Raw genomic sequence first — 19,539 nt, 5'->3', positions numbered from 1 at the left:
CACACACACACACACATTACATGTATTTATATAAATGCAATGTGTGTGTTTGAGAACATTTTGTGTTAAAATGGGGTTTTATACACAAATCAAGCCACAAGAGGGCAACACATGCATTGAATAAAACAGTGTATTACGTTTCGTCATAGCTCGTCTTGTATAGATCATTTTAGATAACTAGTTTAGCCCCTAGTAGCCTACACCTTTCCTCATCAACACCTGGGATATGGGTTCATAGATTTTTTGTCAGATGGTAAATATCAAGGAAATAATTTATTAATGACACCAGTAGCTACTATGGGAGCTTACATTATTATATATGTGGGTGTATATATATATATACATATGATTTTTTGTTGGCAAAATACGTATTACGATGGTCTGTGCCGTTGCTGGCAGTGCCATGGCATCGGTGCTATAAAATGTAAATGACACTGGCGTGTGGGCGCCAGCGTTGAGCGTTGCCAGATTGGGCCCGCCTAATCTGGCAACACTGGTGGGTGCTCGGTTCGCGGGACCGGGGCGCCCCCTGCAGGCCGGCGGCTGCCGACGGCAGTGTTGTGGTCGGAGGAAGCCGACTGAGCGTGTTAACAGTCGGCTGCCAAGTTTAGTAAGCGTTACCCCTCGTTGTTTGCCATGAGTTCAAACTCGAGTAAAGTTGCTCGCACAGCGGGCAAGTGTTAACCATGTAGCCCTATGAGGTTGTGTGTGGCGTTGATTCGGTGTCGTGTTTAACTTTAAGTTAAAAGGCGACAGACTGCTAGTTCGGTGCTGCTAACGGTACGTACCGCCGTGTGCCTAGCGCAGCGTTAGCCTCGCATTGACCCAGCCGGACGGGTGGGTATGCCACGGGCGTCATGTCTCTCTGATTATAGCGACGTTGTTGTGAGATGTGAGCGTGTGTCTGGCGGGGCGGTGGGGACGTGCTTCGGCGTCATATCCAACAGAAAGGAAAGTCCTCGGCTCTAGCTGTCAAAGCCCAAGAGTGGCTCTCCACCATCGTCCGCACTAGCAGGGCTGGCCTTGCTGAGCTAGCGACGAGCTAGCTGCGGGTTGGGCAGATCGACCAAAGTAAGTTGTTTCCCTTCTCGAACGGTTTTTTAATTAAGTGTGTGGTCGACTTTACCAGACGGGCATTCTTGGACATGATCAACCGAGTGAGTGGAAACAGAAGTCTGTCTGCACGGTCCGTGCAAGGGGTGGGCGTGTGAGGTAAATAGTTGCATACGATGTTTAACTTTTATTAGTCTGCTGTGTCTGGCTCGCAGATCTCCGCCCTGGTACACACACGTTCATGTATGATGTTATATGAATGTCATTATGTGCCATTACACCCCCATCGATGGACAAGGGACCCAAGCCAGCCAGTGTTAAACAGGACAAGGCAGAGCAGACATGCCAATACCTGTTGGTGTTTTAAACTGTCACGACTTCGACTTCTTGAACCATTTGCATTCAAATTGTTTGTATTGTCAACATGGTTCTCATTAGATCACATGTTCAAATTAATTCAGCCTAGCAGTCTTTATATGTTTTCAATATACCCCATTCGTTTGCTATTGGCTGTGTGGTATTTTTATTATTATTATTTTTTTAAGTATGAAGTTATAAATTGCCTTTTTTCTCATATCTGGCACTGTCTGCACGTCTGCATTGGGGAGATATATTATATATTTATATATATATTGTTATTCTCTATTGAAAATAATCTCCAATGACTGAACAGTGGCCTTATCTACTGCATTATATTTTTCTTTCGTCATTCTGTGATAAATAAATAAGATGTAGAATTCTGTAGGTGGCTTATATTAGGGCCATTTTGATCAATTCAACAATTAACTTTTCATATTTGTTTGTTGTACATTCATGATCAAGATAACACTAGACAAAGTCCATTCCAAGGATTGCATTTCACATATTTACATTTACATTTAGGGCATTTAGCAGACGCTTTTATCCAAAGCGACTTACAATAAGTACATTTGTCATAAGAAGTGAAACAATATATCGCCGTTGGTACAGTAAAGATGTTCATAGAACCAAGTGCAAGTACTAACAATCGCCAGGCTAACCCCAGTCCCCGTATACAGCAGTGATAGCTAGCTACTGCAGATGCTACACAACGAAGTACATGCTACACAACATGCATGCACAACACAATTAAGTACATGCTACAAAATTAAGTACAATGAATGAATACAACCTGCATTAAGTGCATTCATTAAGTGCCAGGACATACAACAAACAATAGTACAACAGACAAATAAGGGACTGAATGGCTATGTAGAGTCTAGGTGAACTCTGAACAGGTGGGTTTTGAGTCATTTGTGGAAGCTGGTGAGCGACTCCGCAGTCCTGACATCAGCAGGGAGCTCGTTCCACCACTGTGGTCCCAAGATGGAGAAGAGTTGTGATTTTTTTTTAAATAATAATAATCATGCAATTTCAGACATAGCTATTCAGGAAACACCCCTTTTTTTAACCTTTGCTACATTTCTTTAGTTTCTTATCAAAATAATGAGTAATTCACAAATTATGGTTAAAGCTTTATAACTCATGTAATAAAAGCAAATACGGTGTCCCTATATTTGTAATATGGTGAAAATACCAGTGGATTGTATGAAAGTTATTAATCTTTTTTTTATATGGCGACTATAGCCTTTGAGAAACTTTCTTTGGTGCACAACTTGGTTTTCCTGTTTAAAGGGGTTACCACACTGCATTGCTGCAACACAACTTTCAAAATATCAAAATAGAAATTAAAAAAAAGACCTCCAACTCCAATACTACACAGGTGCATACAACAAGCATGTTATTGCCCAATAAGCAATAATACAATGCTTTTCATTCACCTACACTTTCTTATAATTTTCAGGCACTTCTTGACAAATCTAGATTTTTATTTGGCTCTACAATTGTATCCAAACTCACACATTGTATTAGATTGGGTGAGTGTCTGCCATCATTCAAAACAGTCAAATAGTTGATGAAGCTTTTAAGCTTGTCAGTAGAAGATGGTTAGGGACTTTTGAACTGACTCATTGGGAGTAGCCTAGTTCTGCAAATCGTTTTGTTTTTGTTTTTATACTGTGTGTGTGTGTGTGTGTGTGTGTGTGTGTGTGTGTGTGTGTGTGTGTGTGTGTGTGTGTGTGTGTGTAGACACAATGTGGCTTCTGTTCTTCTTTTATGCAACCCTCCTTTTAGATAAGCGTGGTGTGGGATATTTGTGCTTAGGAGTGCTCTCATCAACAGCACATCCCTCTATGTAGCCCATAGGCGCATGGTAAATCACACTTCAACTCAGGTTTCAACAGGCCAAAATTGCTAAAATTATAGATTAACTTGAGTAAGACAGTATAATTATTTCGATTGAAGAGACAATGTATGTTTCTTTAACTTCCTACTTCATCAGGTCTGAGCAGGCTCTGCAGGCTTCAGTGTTGTAATCCTTAAGATGATAAACAGCCTATAATAAAACTGGGAGCTGATGGCCGAATAGCCCCTTTTCTGTTCATTAAGGACTGCTCATATGTCCAGCGATGTGTATAGATGTTCTTACAGTGAATGTTGGAAGTGGGATTTGGCGGTGTAAAACACTTGGAGTTGTTCAAGCTAGGGGAGAGTATTTGGAGAAAAAAAAATGATTTTGCTAGATTATGAAAGTATCAATCTGAAAAATGACTAAATGACTAGCTTGCTAGCTTTAGAAATAGGTCTGCCTGAATTGGAATGACATTTTTGTCCCGCTCAAGCCCCAAGAGTGAAGCATAAAACGGCAGTATAATCAGTAGGAGTGATCGACCGATCTGGCTTAGAACTCCATAGTGTAAACTCTAACTATAACTATATATAACTATAAACTAAATCTATATATACAAAAATATAATTGCAAAATCATTACTGCTAAATGTTATCCGTATGTTTGATGTGCTATATACGGCTGTATATATGATGTAACTTTAAACCCTCTCAACAATCCAGTGGAACTGTGTGTTTATGTATCCCACTGTTGCTTGGCTCTTCTGGAAGGTTCTGCTGTCTGCGGATGGCCTGTATCTCAGCCATGGACAGCCCCGTCCGGCCCCCGGTCCACCTCAACGGGACGGCCCACCTGGACAGCCAGGAGCCCACAGTCACCGCCGTGGCCCTCAGACTTCACCTCTACCACAGCGGGCCCCCGGGGGAGAGAGACTGCCCCCTCACCTTCCCACCCGGCCACTATCTGGCAGAGGAGCTCTGCATACAGGCAGCCAAGACATGTGGTGAGAGAGGCCTCCAGATGTTCACTGTACTGTGTTAGGAGACCAGAGGGTTGATATACTGTAATATACCAGATGTTCACTGTACTGTGTTAGGAGACCAGAGGTTTGTTATACTGTAATATACCAGATGTTCATTATACTGTGATAGAGGCCAGATGTTCTTTATACTGTGATAGAGACCAGATGTTCTTTATACTGTGATAGAGACCAGATGTTCTTTATACTGTGATAGAGACCAGATGTTCATTATACTGGATAGAACAGAAGTCATTATACTGTGATAGGAGACCACAGATCAGATGTTCATTATAATGTGATAGGAGACCAGAGACCAGATGTTCTTTATAATGTCATAGGAGACCACAGACCAGATGTTCATTAAAGCGTCTCCCACAAAAAAAGGTTTAGTGGTGGAGGAAATACTTCTGAGAAAGATGAAAGCAATAAGGTAGGGCTGTACCATAACATTTGAATAGTCAAATCATCGTTCTGTCTACGTCAATTTTCTCAGTGAAGTGAAGAAATAATAAACCTATGCATTAGATTTACCAAATCAAACAGCTAGGCTGCCGAAGGCAAGTTTTGGTAAGAGCGGAAGAGGGCAAGGTTTTACACAAGCGTCCCTCCTTCTCTGCCATGGAGAAGTGTTGCATTCAGGCACAGGTAGTGGAGCTCAGCTGTGTGTGATTGACAGTCATGATTTTCCCGAAACAATCCGAGAAGAGATGCCCTGATTGTCTACCAATAAGGCGGTGGGTCTAAAAGCTAAATTGTCTCATACAGCACATACAGTCAACTAGGGGCACACTCACACTAGGCCATCTGTACCGTGCCCGAGTGCGTTTGCCCCCTAAAGTCTAGCTCGTTTGGCTGGTGTGAGCACGCCATCCGTACTCAAGTACGCGCACGGATACGCAATCTATATGGACAAGAAGCAACCATACTCAGGCCCAGTTGAGATTACCTAGTGTGAGCACAGGCCATCGGCACAGTGGGGGGGGAGTGCAATCGTACTTGAGTACGGTACAGGGCAACTTCGCCTAGTGTGAGTGTGCCCTAGAATCAGATTACATTTCAACCACTAATACCTGATGGATACTTTCTTTTTACAAGTTGCACTCAAATGATAACTCTGATCATGCTATAGATCTCGCCTACAGGACTATCTAATAGGCCTACATAAATTGCATTTGGCTTACATTGGCTATTAACCATGGGTAAGAGAAACCTTTCTTTCCCTGCTTTACATCGCTTGAATGCAGACTTTGTGTGCTTTTAAGAACGTAAGAGCGCACACAGAATAACAAGAATCACAACAGGCAGGAATTATGCACACAATCACAGTATAATAACACCCCCAGCTGTTGAAATGATAATGATTACCTCAGTTGGTACTCGTTAGTGCATTTTCGCTGTTCTACAAAAGAGATTGGGGGCCCATTCCCTCTAAAAGCTGAAACGCTTTATTCACATGTAGGTATCTACATTTTTTATCAATCAAACCCTTCTAGATTGTCTTTATTGATGAGGGATGTGTCATGATATGATCTGAATCTGCATAATCAGACATAACGGAGAGGATATAAGCCTCTATTATAGTTTATTAGGCTAATAATAGGCTATATTTTATGAATTGAATGTTGATGCTGACATGAATGGACGTGCATTGTCGACATAAGGTGAAAAGTCAATTTCTTTGTAGCGGCAGTCGGTAATTTAGCGGGGGCACTGTCCCACGCCTTAAGACAGCTGTGGGAAACCCTTCATTGTACTGTGATGGAGACAAGATGTTCACTATACTGCGATAGACCAGATGTTCATTGTACTGTGATGGAGACAAGATGTTCACTTAGGGCTGTACGGTATGGACTAAAATTTATATCACGGTATGATTTGAGGCATAGTCGGTACGGTATTATATCACGGTATGTTCATTTTATATTCTAATTTCGATGTAAATGCTTCTGAAGGGGTAAAATACTGGTTAGGCAGCTATTACTGTATTTTTGTATTACTAGGAAATATTTCACATAGTAGACCTACAGAAGTATTTTAAGAACATTTATTGAGCAAAACTGAAATAGAAAAAAATGCTAAATCTTTTTTTTTTTTTAAGTTACTTCCAGTATGGATAGTATGGATTTCTTTCTCCACTTGGTTGCGGACCTTGCCGTATAGTTTTGGCATCTCAATTTGGCTGAAGTGTGTGCGGGTACGTAGCGCGTACCTGGGATAAAGTGTTTTGACCATCTCTTTAAAGCCCTTTCTATTGACATTTTGAAAGGGAACCATGTCCTTACACAGGTAAACAGTGACTGCGTTTATTATCTCGTTCCACCGCTGGCTTTTTTTGTCGTAAGGACTGGCTTTGGAAAATGCCTGCGGAAGCGATGTCTGAGATGCAGAGCCAGCTTCACGCTACCAGCGTCTGTCTCGTACGGTGAATGAGAGCTCATGAAGGGACTATTGCGCAGGCTGAGCGCCTGCATGCTTGCATGCTAGCATACTGCCTGAGAAAGCAGTATCACTGTCAAATTGGTCCCTGGGAAAAGTAACGTTGCGCCGAATTGAAAAAGGAACTATGTTTCGTTACCATATTTTCAGTAGTTTTGCGTAACTTTACGTTACTGTATTTACGTTACTTACTTTGTAACACGTTACACACAACACTGTCTACTGGTCACACCGGTCTCACGGTATCGTCAAAATCCATACCGTAGCGCAAATTCACACCGGTGTACTTTCTATACCGTTTATACCGTACACCCCTATGTTCACTATATTGTGATAGACCAGATGTTCACTATACTGTGATAGAGACCAGATGTTCATTATACTGTGATAGAGACCAGATGTTCATTATTCTGTGATAGAGACCAGATGTTCACTATACTGTGATAGAGACCAGATGTTCACTATACTGTGATAGAGACCAGATGTTCACTATACTGTGATAGAGACCAGATGTTCACTATACTGTGATAGAGACCAGATGTTCACTATACTGTGATAGAGACCAGATGTTCACTATACTGTGATAGAGACCAGATGTTCACTATACTGTGATAGAGACCAGATGTTCACTATACTGTGATAGGAGACCACAGACCAGCCTTGCAAGAAGGACATTTGTCTTTCACTCTGTAGTCAAATCCACTGTATATGTCTTCTTTGATTCTTGGTGGTGTTTATAATATTTTAAAATACAAAACGTGAGTGAGAAGTTGGGTTTTGGGTGAAGAGGTTGGTCATAAAGAGGACACAGTAAAATGATATCATTATTATTAATATTACTGGAATATTGTCTCTTCTGCCGCTGGTTTTTAAGGCTCCTTCACCGAACACTTGATCTTTCCTAGTTTGTTTACCCGATACACAGTTGACTGGAAGGTTTGAGGGGCCACAGTTCACCTCTTCAGGGCTGAGTGGTTCCCGTTGTGCCTGCTGGACAGGCTCTCCCTCTGCTTGGGTTCCCGTCTGTCCACCATTATTTATAGTCTTGCCCTGTATAAGCAGGTAAAACGTTGTTTAGGTTCCCAGAGGCACATGACCATGGACAACAACGTTGTAATGATGACATTAAACAAGCCAAAGTACGATTGAAATTTGGGTTCTACTTCTTTGGTCTTTCATTCACCTATATTGTGAAAGGAGTGGCTCCAGGGCACAGCCGCTTGTGTTGACATTTCAATGGAATTTAGTCAAATCAAAAGGTACCAAAAAAATACTTTGCATTATTAGTTAGACCAAAGTGTGTAACTTAATCATCCATGCAAAACCGTCATTTGACTGTGTTGCACTTCATTGTTTTCCACTTTCCCTAAACCAACGTTGTTTTGTTTTTCTTGGACAAACCCACCATGACATTGTAGCCAAGATAGCAGCGTATGTGAGCAGTACCTCTTGTGGCCACAAGTCGCTGACTGTAAATGATCTGTCATCGTGTTGTGACCCCCAGGTGTGTCCCCGCTGTACTCCACCCTCTTCGGCCTCTTCTGCGAGCAGGAGTCCTTGTGGTTCCCGCCCAGTCACGTCTTCCAGCTGGACGGATCGGCCTCAAAGGACATATCGTTTAAGATAAGGTAGCTCATTTTCACCACGCCTTATCTTTGGCACGTTGCTCATCTCTTTCGATGCAGTCCGGATGATTCTGAACCCTTTGTCATTCGGTTATGTTCCTCACACATGCAACCATTTTGGCAACAGAAACATAACGATGAGGTGCATCCATATCAGGACTGCCTAATGTTTCGTTTTATGGTGGATTTGTTTAATTAATCAATTCATTAATGGGTTGAAGCTGGTCTCGCCCACGTATTGCAGATGGTTGTTCACTCATTTGATTCCATACACGTGACGTCCGTCCCGTTGTACACAGGCTTCAGTGACGCTTGTTGTGTTGTTGTTGTGCAGGTTTTACTTTCCCAACTGGCACTGCGGTGGTGGGTCGCGGGCCTATCGCTATGGACTCTCAAAGGGGTCTGAGAGCGCCGTGCTGGACGACGCGGTCATGGCGTACCTCTTCTCCCAGGTGAACCCAAACAGACCTAGGCGTCCATGGTGAATGACATGCTGAAGTAAGATTAGATATGCTAATGGACTCACAGCGAGGAATATGTGAGAGCTGTTCTGCACAGCCCCTGTAGGCCGCTAAGCATACATCGTGTTTCAGATGTCCCTAAAGAATTAGGCCGTATCACACTGTCCTTGCGTCACCGAGTCCTCCCTCTGCATCGGTGAATGCGTCGCCCATGGACAACGATACTATCTAATGATAAGCTGCGCAGGAGCTTTTATCTGTTTGTTTTTTGACCCACAGGTGAGATGGTGAAATGGTCGGATCAGTCTTTTTAGTGCATGCATAGGAACTACTGCGTAACCTCTCTATCAAAAAAATTGGCATCCCTGTGTGTGTCATAAACACTATACTAGACAAACCGACATAGTGCCAACAAATAATGGATTCTCATAGGGTCGTGCATACGTATGCATTTAAAGTCATCCGATATGTGCTAGTCAGTGTTGGGAAAGTTCACTTTCTACATGAACTAGGTCAAAGTTCAGTTCACAAATTTTAAAATGAACTAGTTCAGTTCATAGTTCATAATTCAAAATGTTGAACTAAGTTCACAGTTCCAAAAATTAACTAGTTCATAGTTATTTTTTTCAATATGTTGCTGGGAGCTATTATTTTGGAACCAACGCTCTCTCAGCTTAGCTTCGTTCAATAGAGTGCCAGATTTCTATAGAGCCTTCCACACGAAAACCCGGCTAAAACACATCGTAAACAGGCCTTAAAGGACAATTTGAATGTTGATGATTGTTCCTGTCTCGGGTATTTGGCTTATTTGAAACAACCCTAAATGTTCATTTTCAGAAATGTGCAACTTACAGAGTGGTTAGTGGTGTTCTTTAATGTTCCAAATCAAGTATCGTAGCGAAATACAATTTCTGTCGTGTTTTATTTGGCATTTTGTAAATCCCATTGAAACCGGACCTGAACCGGAAACAGAAATGGGGCTGTTTACGTTTGGTTGTAGTCTTTTCGCTCGGTTCTCCGTATCAACAGTAGGGCTAGATCGAGCGAAAAGACTACAACCAGCCCCCCTTTCCGTTTCCGGTCAATGAGCAATGAGTCTTTCAACAGAAATCAATGGATTTACAAAATGCCAAATAAAACACGACAGAAACTGTATTTCGCTACGATACTTAAAGAACACCACTAACCACTCTGTAAGTTGCACATTTCTGAAAAATAACGTTTAGGGTTGTTTTAAGGACAGGTTTGTGCATACATGTAGCCAGCCATTCTGAAGCAGGCAGGGACGATTCGAAACGAGCCAAATACCCGAGACAGGAACAATCGTCAACATTCGGTGTCAACCACTCTATTTCATCCTAGACAAACCAGAAAGGGGGCTCAATGTTCACAGTAACGTTCATCAGGCAGTAATACAGTACATTCAGTTCACATTCGCCCAAAATATGAACGAGTTCATGAACTATCGTTCAATGAACGCGTTCAGGCACAACACTGGCGCTAGTCTTCATCCAATAAGACCACTTCTATTCGTACGATTCTAAGCTCTCAACCAGGAGGGCTGGAGGTGGCCCTGGGGCTTAGTCTAGCCTGGTCGGGCTCATTCTAAGGACGTGTGCCATGACCCCGGGCATTAGCCTGGAGGCTGTAGGCTTAGGAAGATGCCCTCCCGTTGAACTGCAGACACAGAGCAAATAGGCTCTGTATGCTAAGGCTTTTGTTCTTTCTTTGCTGCCATTAAGCCATTTAATCTACTGGCTCCTTCTCCCTCCTTCCCTCCTTCCCTCCCTCCTCACTCCTTTCATCGTCCCTCCTCATCCCCTTTCCTCCATCTCCCTCCTCCCTCCTCCATCCTCCCTCCTCCATCTCAGGTCACTCACAGTTTTCTTTGGACCTCTTAATTTTTTTGTTACTCTCATTCCCGCATCATGTTTTGTTTTTGTTGTTTTTCTCTATTGGAGATGATGTTATCCTTGTTGTGCTTCCTCTCTCAATCTGTCTAACTTTTGCTTTCTATGAGCCTCGCTTCTTGAACCTCTCGTCTCGCTACGACCTCATCACGGGCCTCAGCTAATGGGGAGATTATTATGATTAAGAAAGGATTGCCCTAAAACAGACCTGTGCTGTGTTCCCATATCCGTACTTCCATGAGTAAACTTAAACGTAGTACACTATCCGCACTCACTAAGTGTGCAGATTTTCAGATGTCAGTGTCGTTCCAAATCGAATACTCTGTGGTGCACTAACCGGAAATTATGATCGCGACTGCCGCCGCGGCCCGTCCCTCGCCCAAAACATCCCGCTTTGAACGGTGAACCCTTAACGCCTAGCAGCTAGAAAAAGCTAGAAAAACTACAAAATGACTGTTGGCTCAGCCTCTTTCGCTACGTAGCTAAGATGGGTGCCGTTGAGTACGAAAAGTGTAAATCGATCCACACTCGGTGGGTTGACTGTTTTGAGTACACCATCCGGGTCTTTTCATTACACTTATTTTCGCCCCAATCTTAATTGGAACGCCCTACATACTCAAACTAAATATAGTAGGTACTTCTTGAGAATAACAATATGGATGTAGATGGTTGGATGGATGACAAACAGGACTGAGTTGTTTTTATTTTATTTTATTTTTACTTTGTTTTTTTTTTATCTTGTCCTTTATTTGATTGAAGTATAGACGATGTAATCTTTATGATTGTAGCACACCATTGTGTGCTACTACTATGCCTAATTAGTTGTTTTTCACCATTGTTTTCACCATTGTGAATCTAAATAACATGTATGTATTGTGTTATTCCACTTTATTCATCCATAGTGGGCTTGATGGAGACAATATGAGCTCTTTTGTTTTGTAGTTGCACCTTGTATAGTCCTACACTAAGTTATCATGTCTGTGTAGAAGGCGTCCTGCTGTAAGTCATACTGGAGATGGCTTTCTACTGTTATAACGTGTTCTATTTCAGACACTTGATTTGAATCATCTGGTGTGTGTGTCATCATGTGCCGCCGCTCTCTAAAGCATTTGGGGAAGTCTAGATGTTATTCAGGCTGTGTCGACAATGCTTCAGCGGATCAGGCTGTTCATCTGGAGAGCATTGAGGCCGCTGTAAAAAATGAATTAAAAACTCCTTCATAAATCTAATATAATAATACAATAATATGTGTGGGTGCTTGCAGTGGAAAAGTGATTTTGTCAGCGGTGTGGTCCCAGTGCCCTGCTCCCACGAGGCTCAGGAAGAATGTCTGGGCCTGGCCGTGCTGGACATGATGAGGACCTCCAAGGAGAGACAACTGTCCCCTCTGGACATATACCACACGTTAAGGTATCAAAGCCCCGGCATGTAGCCATCAGGCCCTCCGCCTCGCATGTCCTCGCCCTGCCCAACAGCCATGCTGTCCCTCTTCACGGTGTAACCTCGTAAGCGTTAATGTTAAAACAGACCATTACCCAATGTTAAAGTCCAAAAATGAATCGCTATTGACATCCTAATCCAGCCTCCCATGCTAATATAAATATTTCTCAACACATTGCTGGCATGTCAGAAGTTATGCTGGAGGTCCATATCTTCCCTTTTGAAACTATAAGCCACTTATTTCAGTCAAAAGGTTGTTTGTAGTATTAATAAAAGGGTGGCTTGAGCAAGGGTTTGCTGGTTGACTTTTGGTACTGTAAAGCAGAGTGGCGCAGCGGAAGCGTACTGGGTTGATGTAACATTCCCTGCTCTTTGCTCCAAACAGCTACAAGTCCTTCCTGCCCAAGAACATGAGGGCTCAGATCCAGGGCTGCAACTTTGTGACGCGCAAGCGCATCCGCTTCCGCTTCAAGCGCTTCATCCAGCAGTTCAGCCAGTGCAGGGCCTCGGCACGCGACCTCAAGCTCAAGTACCTGATCAGCCTGGAGAGCCTGGAGGCGGCCTTCTACACGGAGACCTTCCGCCTGCAGGAGCCCTCCGGGGCCGGTCTCACCATCCTGGTGGCGGCTGACAGCGGCATCCGCTGGTGCCGGGAGAAGGGCAAGGACACGGAGCAGGTGGGTACTCTGTAGCGCTGCTGCTGCTGGAGGGGAGGGGGGAGAGCGGCAGAGAGGGGGCAGAAAGGAGCGGAGCAGCGCCTGTGGTGGGGATAAGATAACGCTGTGTGTGCAGCACGTTATTGACAGGCAAGATTGATTCACTGAACCAATCAGGGAAAACCTTCAGTTATGCCGTTCAGTTATGCTCACGGAACGGACAAATCTGGTAATGGAATTTTATTTTTTTCCTTTTTCAGCAGTCCGGCATTCCTATTAATGCAAATGTTTTTCTTCACACGCTCTTGAACAGCCCTACTGCCGCAGCGCAACTTTATTGAAACTTTGCGCAATGTACCAACCACCTTTCGTTTCCAATAAGAGCATCCCACAGGGATGGCCATACAGCCACCCCATAACTTCCAGCACTGCTCTTAACCTTATAACCTTATAACCTTTAAAAATAGGGCTGGGCGAAAAACACGATAATAAGGCAAATTCGTTTTAACACCACTAAGTGGACGCATTGAAGCAGCAACTGGCCTTTTTAGAAGGGTGCGCTGCACGCCGCTAGGCATTTAGTTTTTACAATTACAGGAGCCAATCACGTGACCCAAAAAAGACGAATTGTGGACATGCCGCGTCGCGTTAGGTTCAGTCACTGAGACAGTTAATGCTTTGCATTTAACGTAATTCCTTAAAATTGCCCCGAGTCTCAATAAAGCACCAACTATAAAAGTACAGCCCGTTTCATTGATCTCGGTTATAGGATAATAACCAGCCTGTATTGCACAGGAGAGCGGGCTCATATGCCCGTCTGTATGTTTCATTTTTTAGGGTTGTGCCTATAAGCCTATAAGCCTAGTCCTATACTTGATTCAGACATGACGACGTAATTGAATCTATTTAAGTATCTATAACGTCGTAGGATAAGGCTGCTTCCTGCTGTTTCCTTCTGCTTTATGTGAAACAAACCCTCATAGAAGAGGAGCGAGAGTAACTTCCAAAGGATGTCTCTAAATGGCACAACCCATAATAAGTGTTGCATGGCCAAACCACTGCAGCCATAGTACTTGAATGCCAACATAGTTCAATGTGGAAGAAAATGTCCTGTAGCTGGACCTCCTGGTTGAGCTTGTGAGGAAAGACCTAAAGCTGTATACTCTCCCTCTGCAAACTAGTTCCTTAAGGAATGAAAAGTACACGGCACCGTTGATTGAACAGCTGCATGGGCTTGTCAAACTGAATGCCATTTGTGAGATAAAAAAAAAAGGATGTGGGTAGCAGTGGGTCTTTTAACCCTAGGGTCTTACTAATCATCGTTTGGGTTGGGTTGTGATTGGGTTGTGATTGGAGTAATTTGTAATTTGTAATTTGTGACTTTATTGGTAAACGCTTGACCTGTCTGGGTCCCTGGATCGTTTCAGTCCGTTGTTTTGCTTTAATGGTGGAAAAGTTCTTAGTCCTATTTTTCTATTTTGTCGTCTCCCTTCAAAATGGGCGTGGACAAATGTGTGATTAATTTGTGATTAACCACGATTAACTATGGAAAATCATGCAACTATGGATTAATCGCATTTAAATATTTTTAGTTGATTGACAGCCTTAGTTATGAAGTCGTAACAACATTCAACATTATTATAGATATAAATATAAATAAATATTTTTATATGATTTTTGTTGACAGATTGATCCCCCACATATCAATAATGACTTGTTTGCTGATTTATTGCTGTTTGAGTATTCGACTCATCTAATGGTAAGCTGGCAGGCTAACTCATGTTACTTGCGGCTATTTCATTAGCAACGTGACTAAACGTAGTCAATCAAACTTAATGACATTAACTCGTCTGTGAACACGATTTCTGCCTGAGTCACATCAGATAGCTTTTCACGGCGATGGTGTTGAAGGCCACAACTTCCTTGTTCCCACGCTACTTCAGGCTGCATCAGACTCGTCTTTTGTTATGTTTTGTTTGAGGGACTCCTAGTGGCAGAAATACATATTGTACAGTACATACAACTTATCAAAAATAGTGAGCAAGAAAGTTTACATCCTTCTATATCATCAGTATGCACACAAAAATGTAGATTCTCATTTAGAGACCAACTTTTGACCAGTTAGTTTAGAAAGTCTGAACCTGTTTGTGATCAGTATTAAACAGCCTAAACACTCTCTCAAGAGTCCTACAAACCATGTACCATACCAGTGCATGCATTCTCAGCATGAGTAGCCCCAGTGGTAATTTAACCCCTATCCTGAGTGATTTGAATGCCATGTCCTATCATTTAAGCTACACAGGACCAACTGTATAAGATAATGGTTATTATCAAAGCAGATTCTATCCATTATCATCAAAGTTCTATTGCTATATGCAAGTCCCAGATATGTTTTTGTCTATACTTCTGTCTTATTAATTGATTCGGTCTGTCTTGCGTCCCATCAGGAGATGCAGATCCTTTGTGACTTTCCAGAAGTGACTGACATCAGCATCAAGCTGGCCAATAAGGAAGGAGGCGGGGAGAACCGTGTGGTCTGCATCAATAAGAACGACGGGAAGAGCCGGGTAAGAGAGAGGCAGGCAGGCAGGCACACGCACACACACACACTCACTCACTCACTCACTCACTCACTCACTCACTCACTCACTCACTCACTCACTCACACACTCACACAGTGGTGAGGGGGGACACCCTCTGGTCAGGTGGTCTATCCGTTGGTCAATATGCAGTTTCCCTACCAAATCCCGATCATTGGTCTGACAATCACTGATGTTACCTTCCTCAGGAGAAAAGCACTGCTTGGTCCTTTAATATCAGGGGCCGGAGGGACATGTGCACTGTTGTACATTTTGAGTGAAGGACTATAATATTGTGTTAGAAAATAACATTGATGATTAATCAATTAACAGCCGTTTTCACAACATTTAACTGCTAATGGAGATTGCTAGGCCTCACTTATTGAAGAATTCCTCGGCTCCAAACTAATTCACATCATGTCAAAGACGTTTTCTATAAACTTTGCTTGCAGCAGTTTTTCCATCACAGCCAACAACCAGCATGGAATATATTTTTTTGTGTGTGTGTTTGTGTATGTTTCTGGGCTTTATTTGCACCGCTTTCTTTGTATTATTGTTGCTTGAGTAAAGTGAACTTCCATGTAATGCACCTTTTTGTCGGTGATGCCCTCTTCCAAACCTCCGGAGTCATGGAGGCACCTCGAGCCATCGATAAAGAGGAGGATTCAGTCAAAGATGGTCAAGAAGCAGAGGACTCCTATAGCTATAACAAGGGCATGAGGTGGTTGTCATGTGGTAGGTGAGGATTCCTCATCCCTGTGGTTTCTCCCTGTCTCAGGACCTGGAGTTCCCCAACCTGGCGGAGGCCCTGTCCTTCGTGTCCCTCATCGACGGCTACTGCCGGCTCACCACAGACGCACACCACTACCTCTGCAGGGAGGTGGCGCCCCCTAGGCTCATGGAGGCCATCCACTCCCACTGCCACGGCCCCATCTCGTAAGTCTGCAACTTGGACCTCGTTGCTCTGGAGTGAAAGCATGCGTGTTCCATCAGAACAGGATCTTTACTCAATGTGTTTAAATGTGCTGTAGGTCAGGTGGAACCGTTATTATCCGTAGCTATGAGTGAGTGAGTGAACCTGCTGCGCCTGTTCGGTATTCCCGCTCCAGGCTAATTTCTGACCAATCAGCGCCTCTCTTCCCTGATTGGTTAGGTTAATCCATCATGCCTGTCAATCACAGGAGAGTGAATTGCAACACTTTTCAATGGTGGCACGTATGGAGTGAGAGAGGGGAGACTTTTTGGGGTGGCCTATTGTCAAAATCTTGTTCTCTCCTGCTTTTCTACTTTCTCTTTGACTTAAAAATTCTTCCTACAGTGCCTTTCCTAAAGAGATTGGAAATTATGTTTCCACTTGAAGGTGACAATAGCATCATGTTCCCGTGACTGAATTGCTTTTTGAAAGTAAATTGCTCCTGGTAATAGTTGGCAGTACTGAAAGCCTTGTTTAGTGCAGTAATACTCTGCCCTTGCTCTTCTGTTTCAGGATGGATTTCGCCATTAACAGGTTGCACAAGGCTGGAAACAAGAGCGGATTGTATATTTTGCGACATAGTCCCAAGGATTTCGACAAGTATTACCTAACCTTTCCAGTAGTGGTGTGTAATAATTCCTATTTTAATCTCTATTTCAATACTTTACAGTCTAAAGAACATTCATGAATTGTCTAGTATGTCGTGGAAGCCATGTGTTAATATCATGCTGTCTGTCTGTCTGTCTGTCTGTCTGTCTGCCTGCCTGTCTGTCTGTCTGTCTGTCTGTCTGTCTGTCTGTCTGTCTGTCTGTCTGTCTGTCTGCCTGCCTGCCTGCCTGCCTGTCTGTCTGTCTGTCTGTCTGTCTGTCTGTCTGTCTGTCTGTCTGTCTGCCTGCCTGCCTGCCTGCCTGCCTGCCTGCCTGCCTGTCTCTCTGTCTGTCTGTCTGTCTGTCTGTCTGTCTGTCTGCCTGCCTGCCTGCCTGTCTGTCTGTCTGTCTGTCTGTCTGTCTGTCTGTCTGCCTGCCTGCCTGCCTGCCTGCCTGCCTGCCTGTCTGCCTGCCTGCCTGCCTGCCTGCCTGTCTGCGGGCCAGATGAACGACGTGGTGGAGTACAAGCACTGCCAGATCAGCCGCTCGTGCGGCGGGGAGTTCAACCTGAGCGGCACCAAGAGGACCTTCATGGGCCTGCAGGAGCTGCTGGCCTGCTACCACAAGGAGACGGTGCGCTCCGACGGGGCCGTGTTCCATTTCACCCGGGGCTGCCCCCCCAAAGCCAAAGGTACGCGCCCCGGCCCGGTGACGGGGGAGGGGGTTAGGGGGAGGGGGGTTCAGAGGGACCACCCGGGGGTCTTTTCGCTAACTCTTGAGCTACTTGCAAAGGACTGCACACATGAAACTAAATGGAGAAAAGCCTAAGAACTTCTTTATTATGAGTAGAAGAAGTAGTAGTAGTAGTTATTTCTGAGACTTCCTGTTCAAATAAAGGTAAAATTTAAAATGAAAATATTGTATTGTTATATATTTTTATCAATGAAAATGCAGATATTGTTAGATTTGCTGCAAGGCTTTTAAATTGGTTTCTCTCTTGAGTTGAGCCTTCATAAATCAAATAATTATGCACCCTAATGCTGATTCATTTAGTTTTATCAAATCAACCAGCTGATTGTTGACAGATTGTTGTCGTTGTTGTTGACAGAGAAGTCATGCCTGCTGGTGTGCAGGAGAGACAAAGGTCTGGACGTGCCCTCCTCCCCGTCGCTCCACAGACACAACGTCTGCCAGATGGTTTTCCACAAGATCAAGAAGGAGGACCTGCAGTTTGTAAGGCCATGTCTCTGGGCTCCATTGCACTTTCAAAACCCTAGCTCTCCTCGCTCGCCCCTGTAGGTCCCGGTGAGATCTACAGTATGTATATTTGCCATCTGAGCCTCAGTTGTTTCTGGCTGGACGTTGTGTTAGTTACACTCCTGCAGTCGCCGCCCGGCTCTGAAAGAGGCCTTCTGAACCCACTGGGTTTACAGTGACCCCGGGCCCTTTGAGATCCTGTCATGTCGCACTACATAAAATATACAGTCACGCTTACAGTCAACTTCTGCTTTGTTGCAGAAAATCCCACCCTCAAGTGCTTTCATTCCACATGTGATACAAGCACAGCCGTGCTGTTATGGAGCAGCTGACGTTATGCATTGAGAAAGAAACTCCAGTTGGAGATCCAGTTTCAGTAGCCGGTGTTGACCTTTTGCGATACTGAATGGGGAGAATATTCCAGTCACATTTTTGCTTGCTTGTGGATGTCTTTTCATTGCTGCCAATGGCGGCTCCGTAGTCCTCTCTCCGCTGCCTAGCTTTGACCCCTGCCCCCGTCTGCCTGTTGTCCCCCAGATGGAGAGTCTGGGCCAGGGAACCTTCACCAAGATCTTCAAAGGAGTCCGCAAGGAGCTGGGTGACTATGGGCTCCTGCACCAGACGGAGGTGGTCATGAAGGTCCTGGACCACGCCCACAGAGCGTACTCCGAGGTCGGTAGCAGGACCCCCTTACGAAACGTCCTTCAGGGCCCACTGCGTTCTGAGTATGATAGAGATCACAGAGCGGTCGGTGCCGTGTGGCCCGTCGTGTGCGTGGTTCCACCACAAACCACTGTGTTGTTTTAGGGCCGGGTTCATGCCAGGCGAACATGGTCCTCAAAGCCGTTTTAATTTGATCAGTGCTGATTTGAAGCAGATGTTCACTTTAAAATGGCAATAAAAAGACACTGATGAAAGCCCAAACCCTTCCAGAACATTGGAACCCATTTGGACGCCTGTGTGCGAACCATTTGAGCCTCTTGTTTCTGCTACGTTGCTTGTGTCCAGTGTTTTGGTTGGATGGAATTTCAGCGCTTAGAAAACTCTTGGTGTGCTGTACTCCCTCAAAAATTGTTACAATTATCCGTGAACCAAAATATATATTTTGGGGTGTTTCCAAGCAAATCTGCAATCGTTCGAAAAAGCTTCATAAATAATTGTATTCTGTAAATCTGATGAACACTACCCAGAAGAACCACCTTCATCATGACTACTTAATGATAATCCTATGAACTAAGACAACAAATTACTACAAATTAAAAGCACTTGCTCTTTACTCTTACTTTTTTTTTGAGGTGAAGTTGAGCAGAACTGTCACACATATCAAACATAAAA

The 19,539-nt window shown here is 43.9% G+C and overlaps 1 protein-coding gene across 1 annotated transcript in view; it reads left to right on the top strand.

Moving 5' to 3' along the window:
* Positions 1–579: 579 nt before the first annotated feature.
* The window catches only part of LOC311343536 (tyrosine-protein kinase JAK2-like), a 28,637-nt gene continuing 9,677 nt past the window's right edge, over positions 580–19,539 (top strand). The window contains 12 exon segments of the mRNA XM_084468407.1: positions 580–1,071; positions 4,030–4,262; positions 8,221–8,344; positions 8,676–8,793; positions 11,977–12,122; positions 12,538–12,829; positions 15,256–15,375; positions 16,166–16,323; positions 16,874–16,985; positions 17,452–17,638; positions 18,056–18,180; positions 18,742–18,876. Of these exon segments, the coding sequence (XP_084324533.1) occupies positions 4,046–4,262; positions 8,221–8,344; positions 8,676–8,793; positions 11,977–12,122; positions 12,538–12,829; positions 15,256–15,375; positions 16,166–16,323; positions 16,874–16,985; positions 17,452–17,638; positions 18,056–18,180; positions 18,742–18,876 (1,734 nt within the window). The 5' untranslated portion in view covers positions 580–1,071; positions 4,030–4,045.

This window comes from Micromesistius poutassou (assembly GCF_964030765.1).
Source record: "Micromesistius poutassou genome assembly, chromosome: 5".
Classification (NCBI taxonomy): domain Eukaryota; kingdom Metazoa; phylum Chordata; class Actinopteri; order Gadiformes; family Gadidae; genus Micromesistius; species Micromesistius poutassou.
Note: the sequence above shows the minus strand (reverse complement) of the source record. Positions and strands in the feature narration are given on the sequence as shown.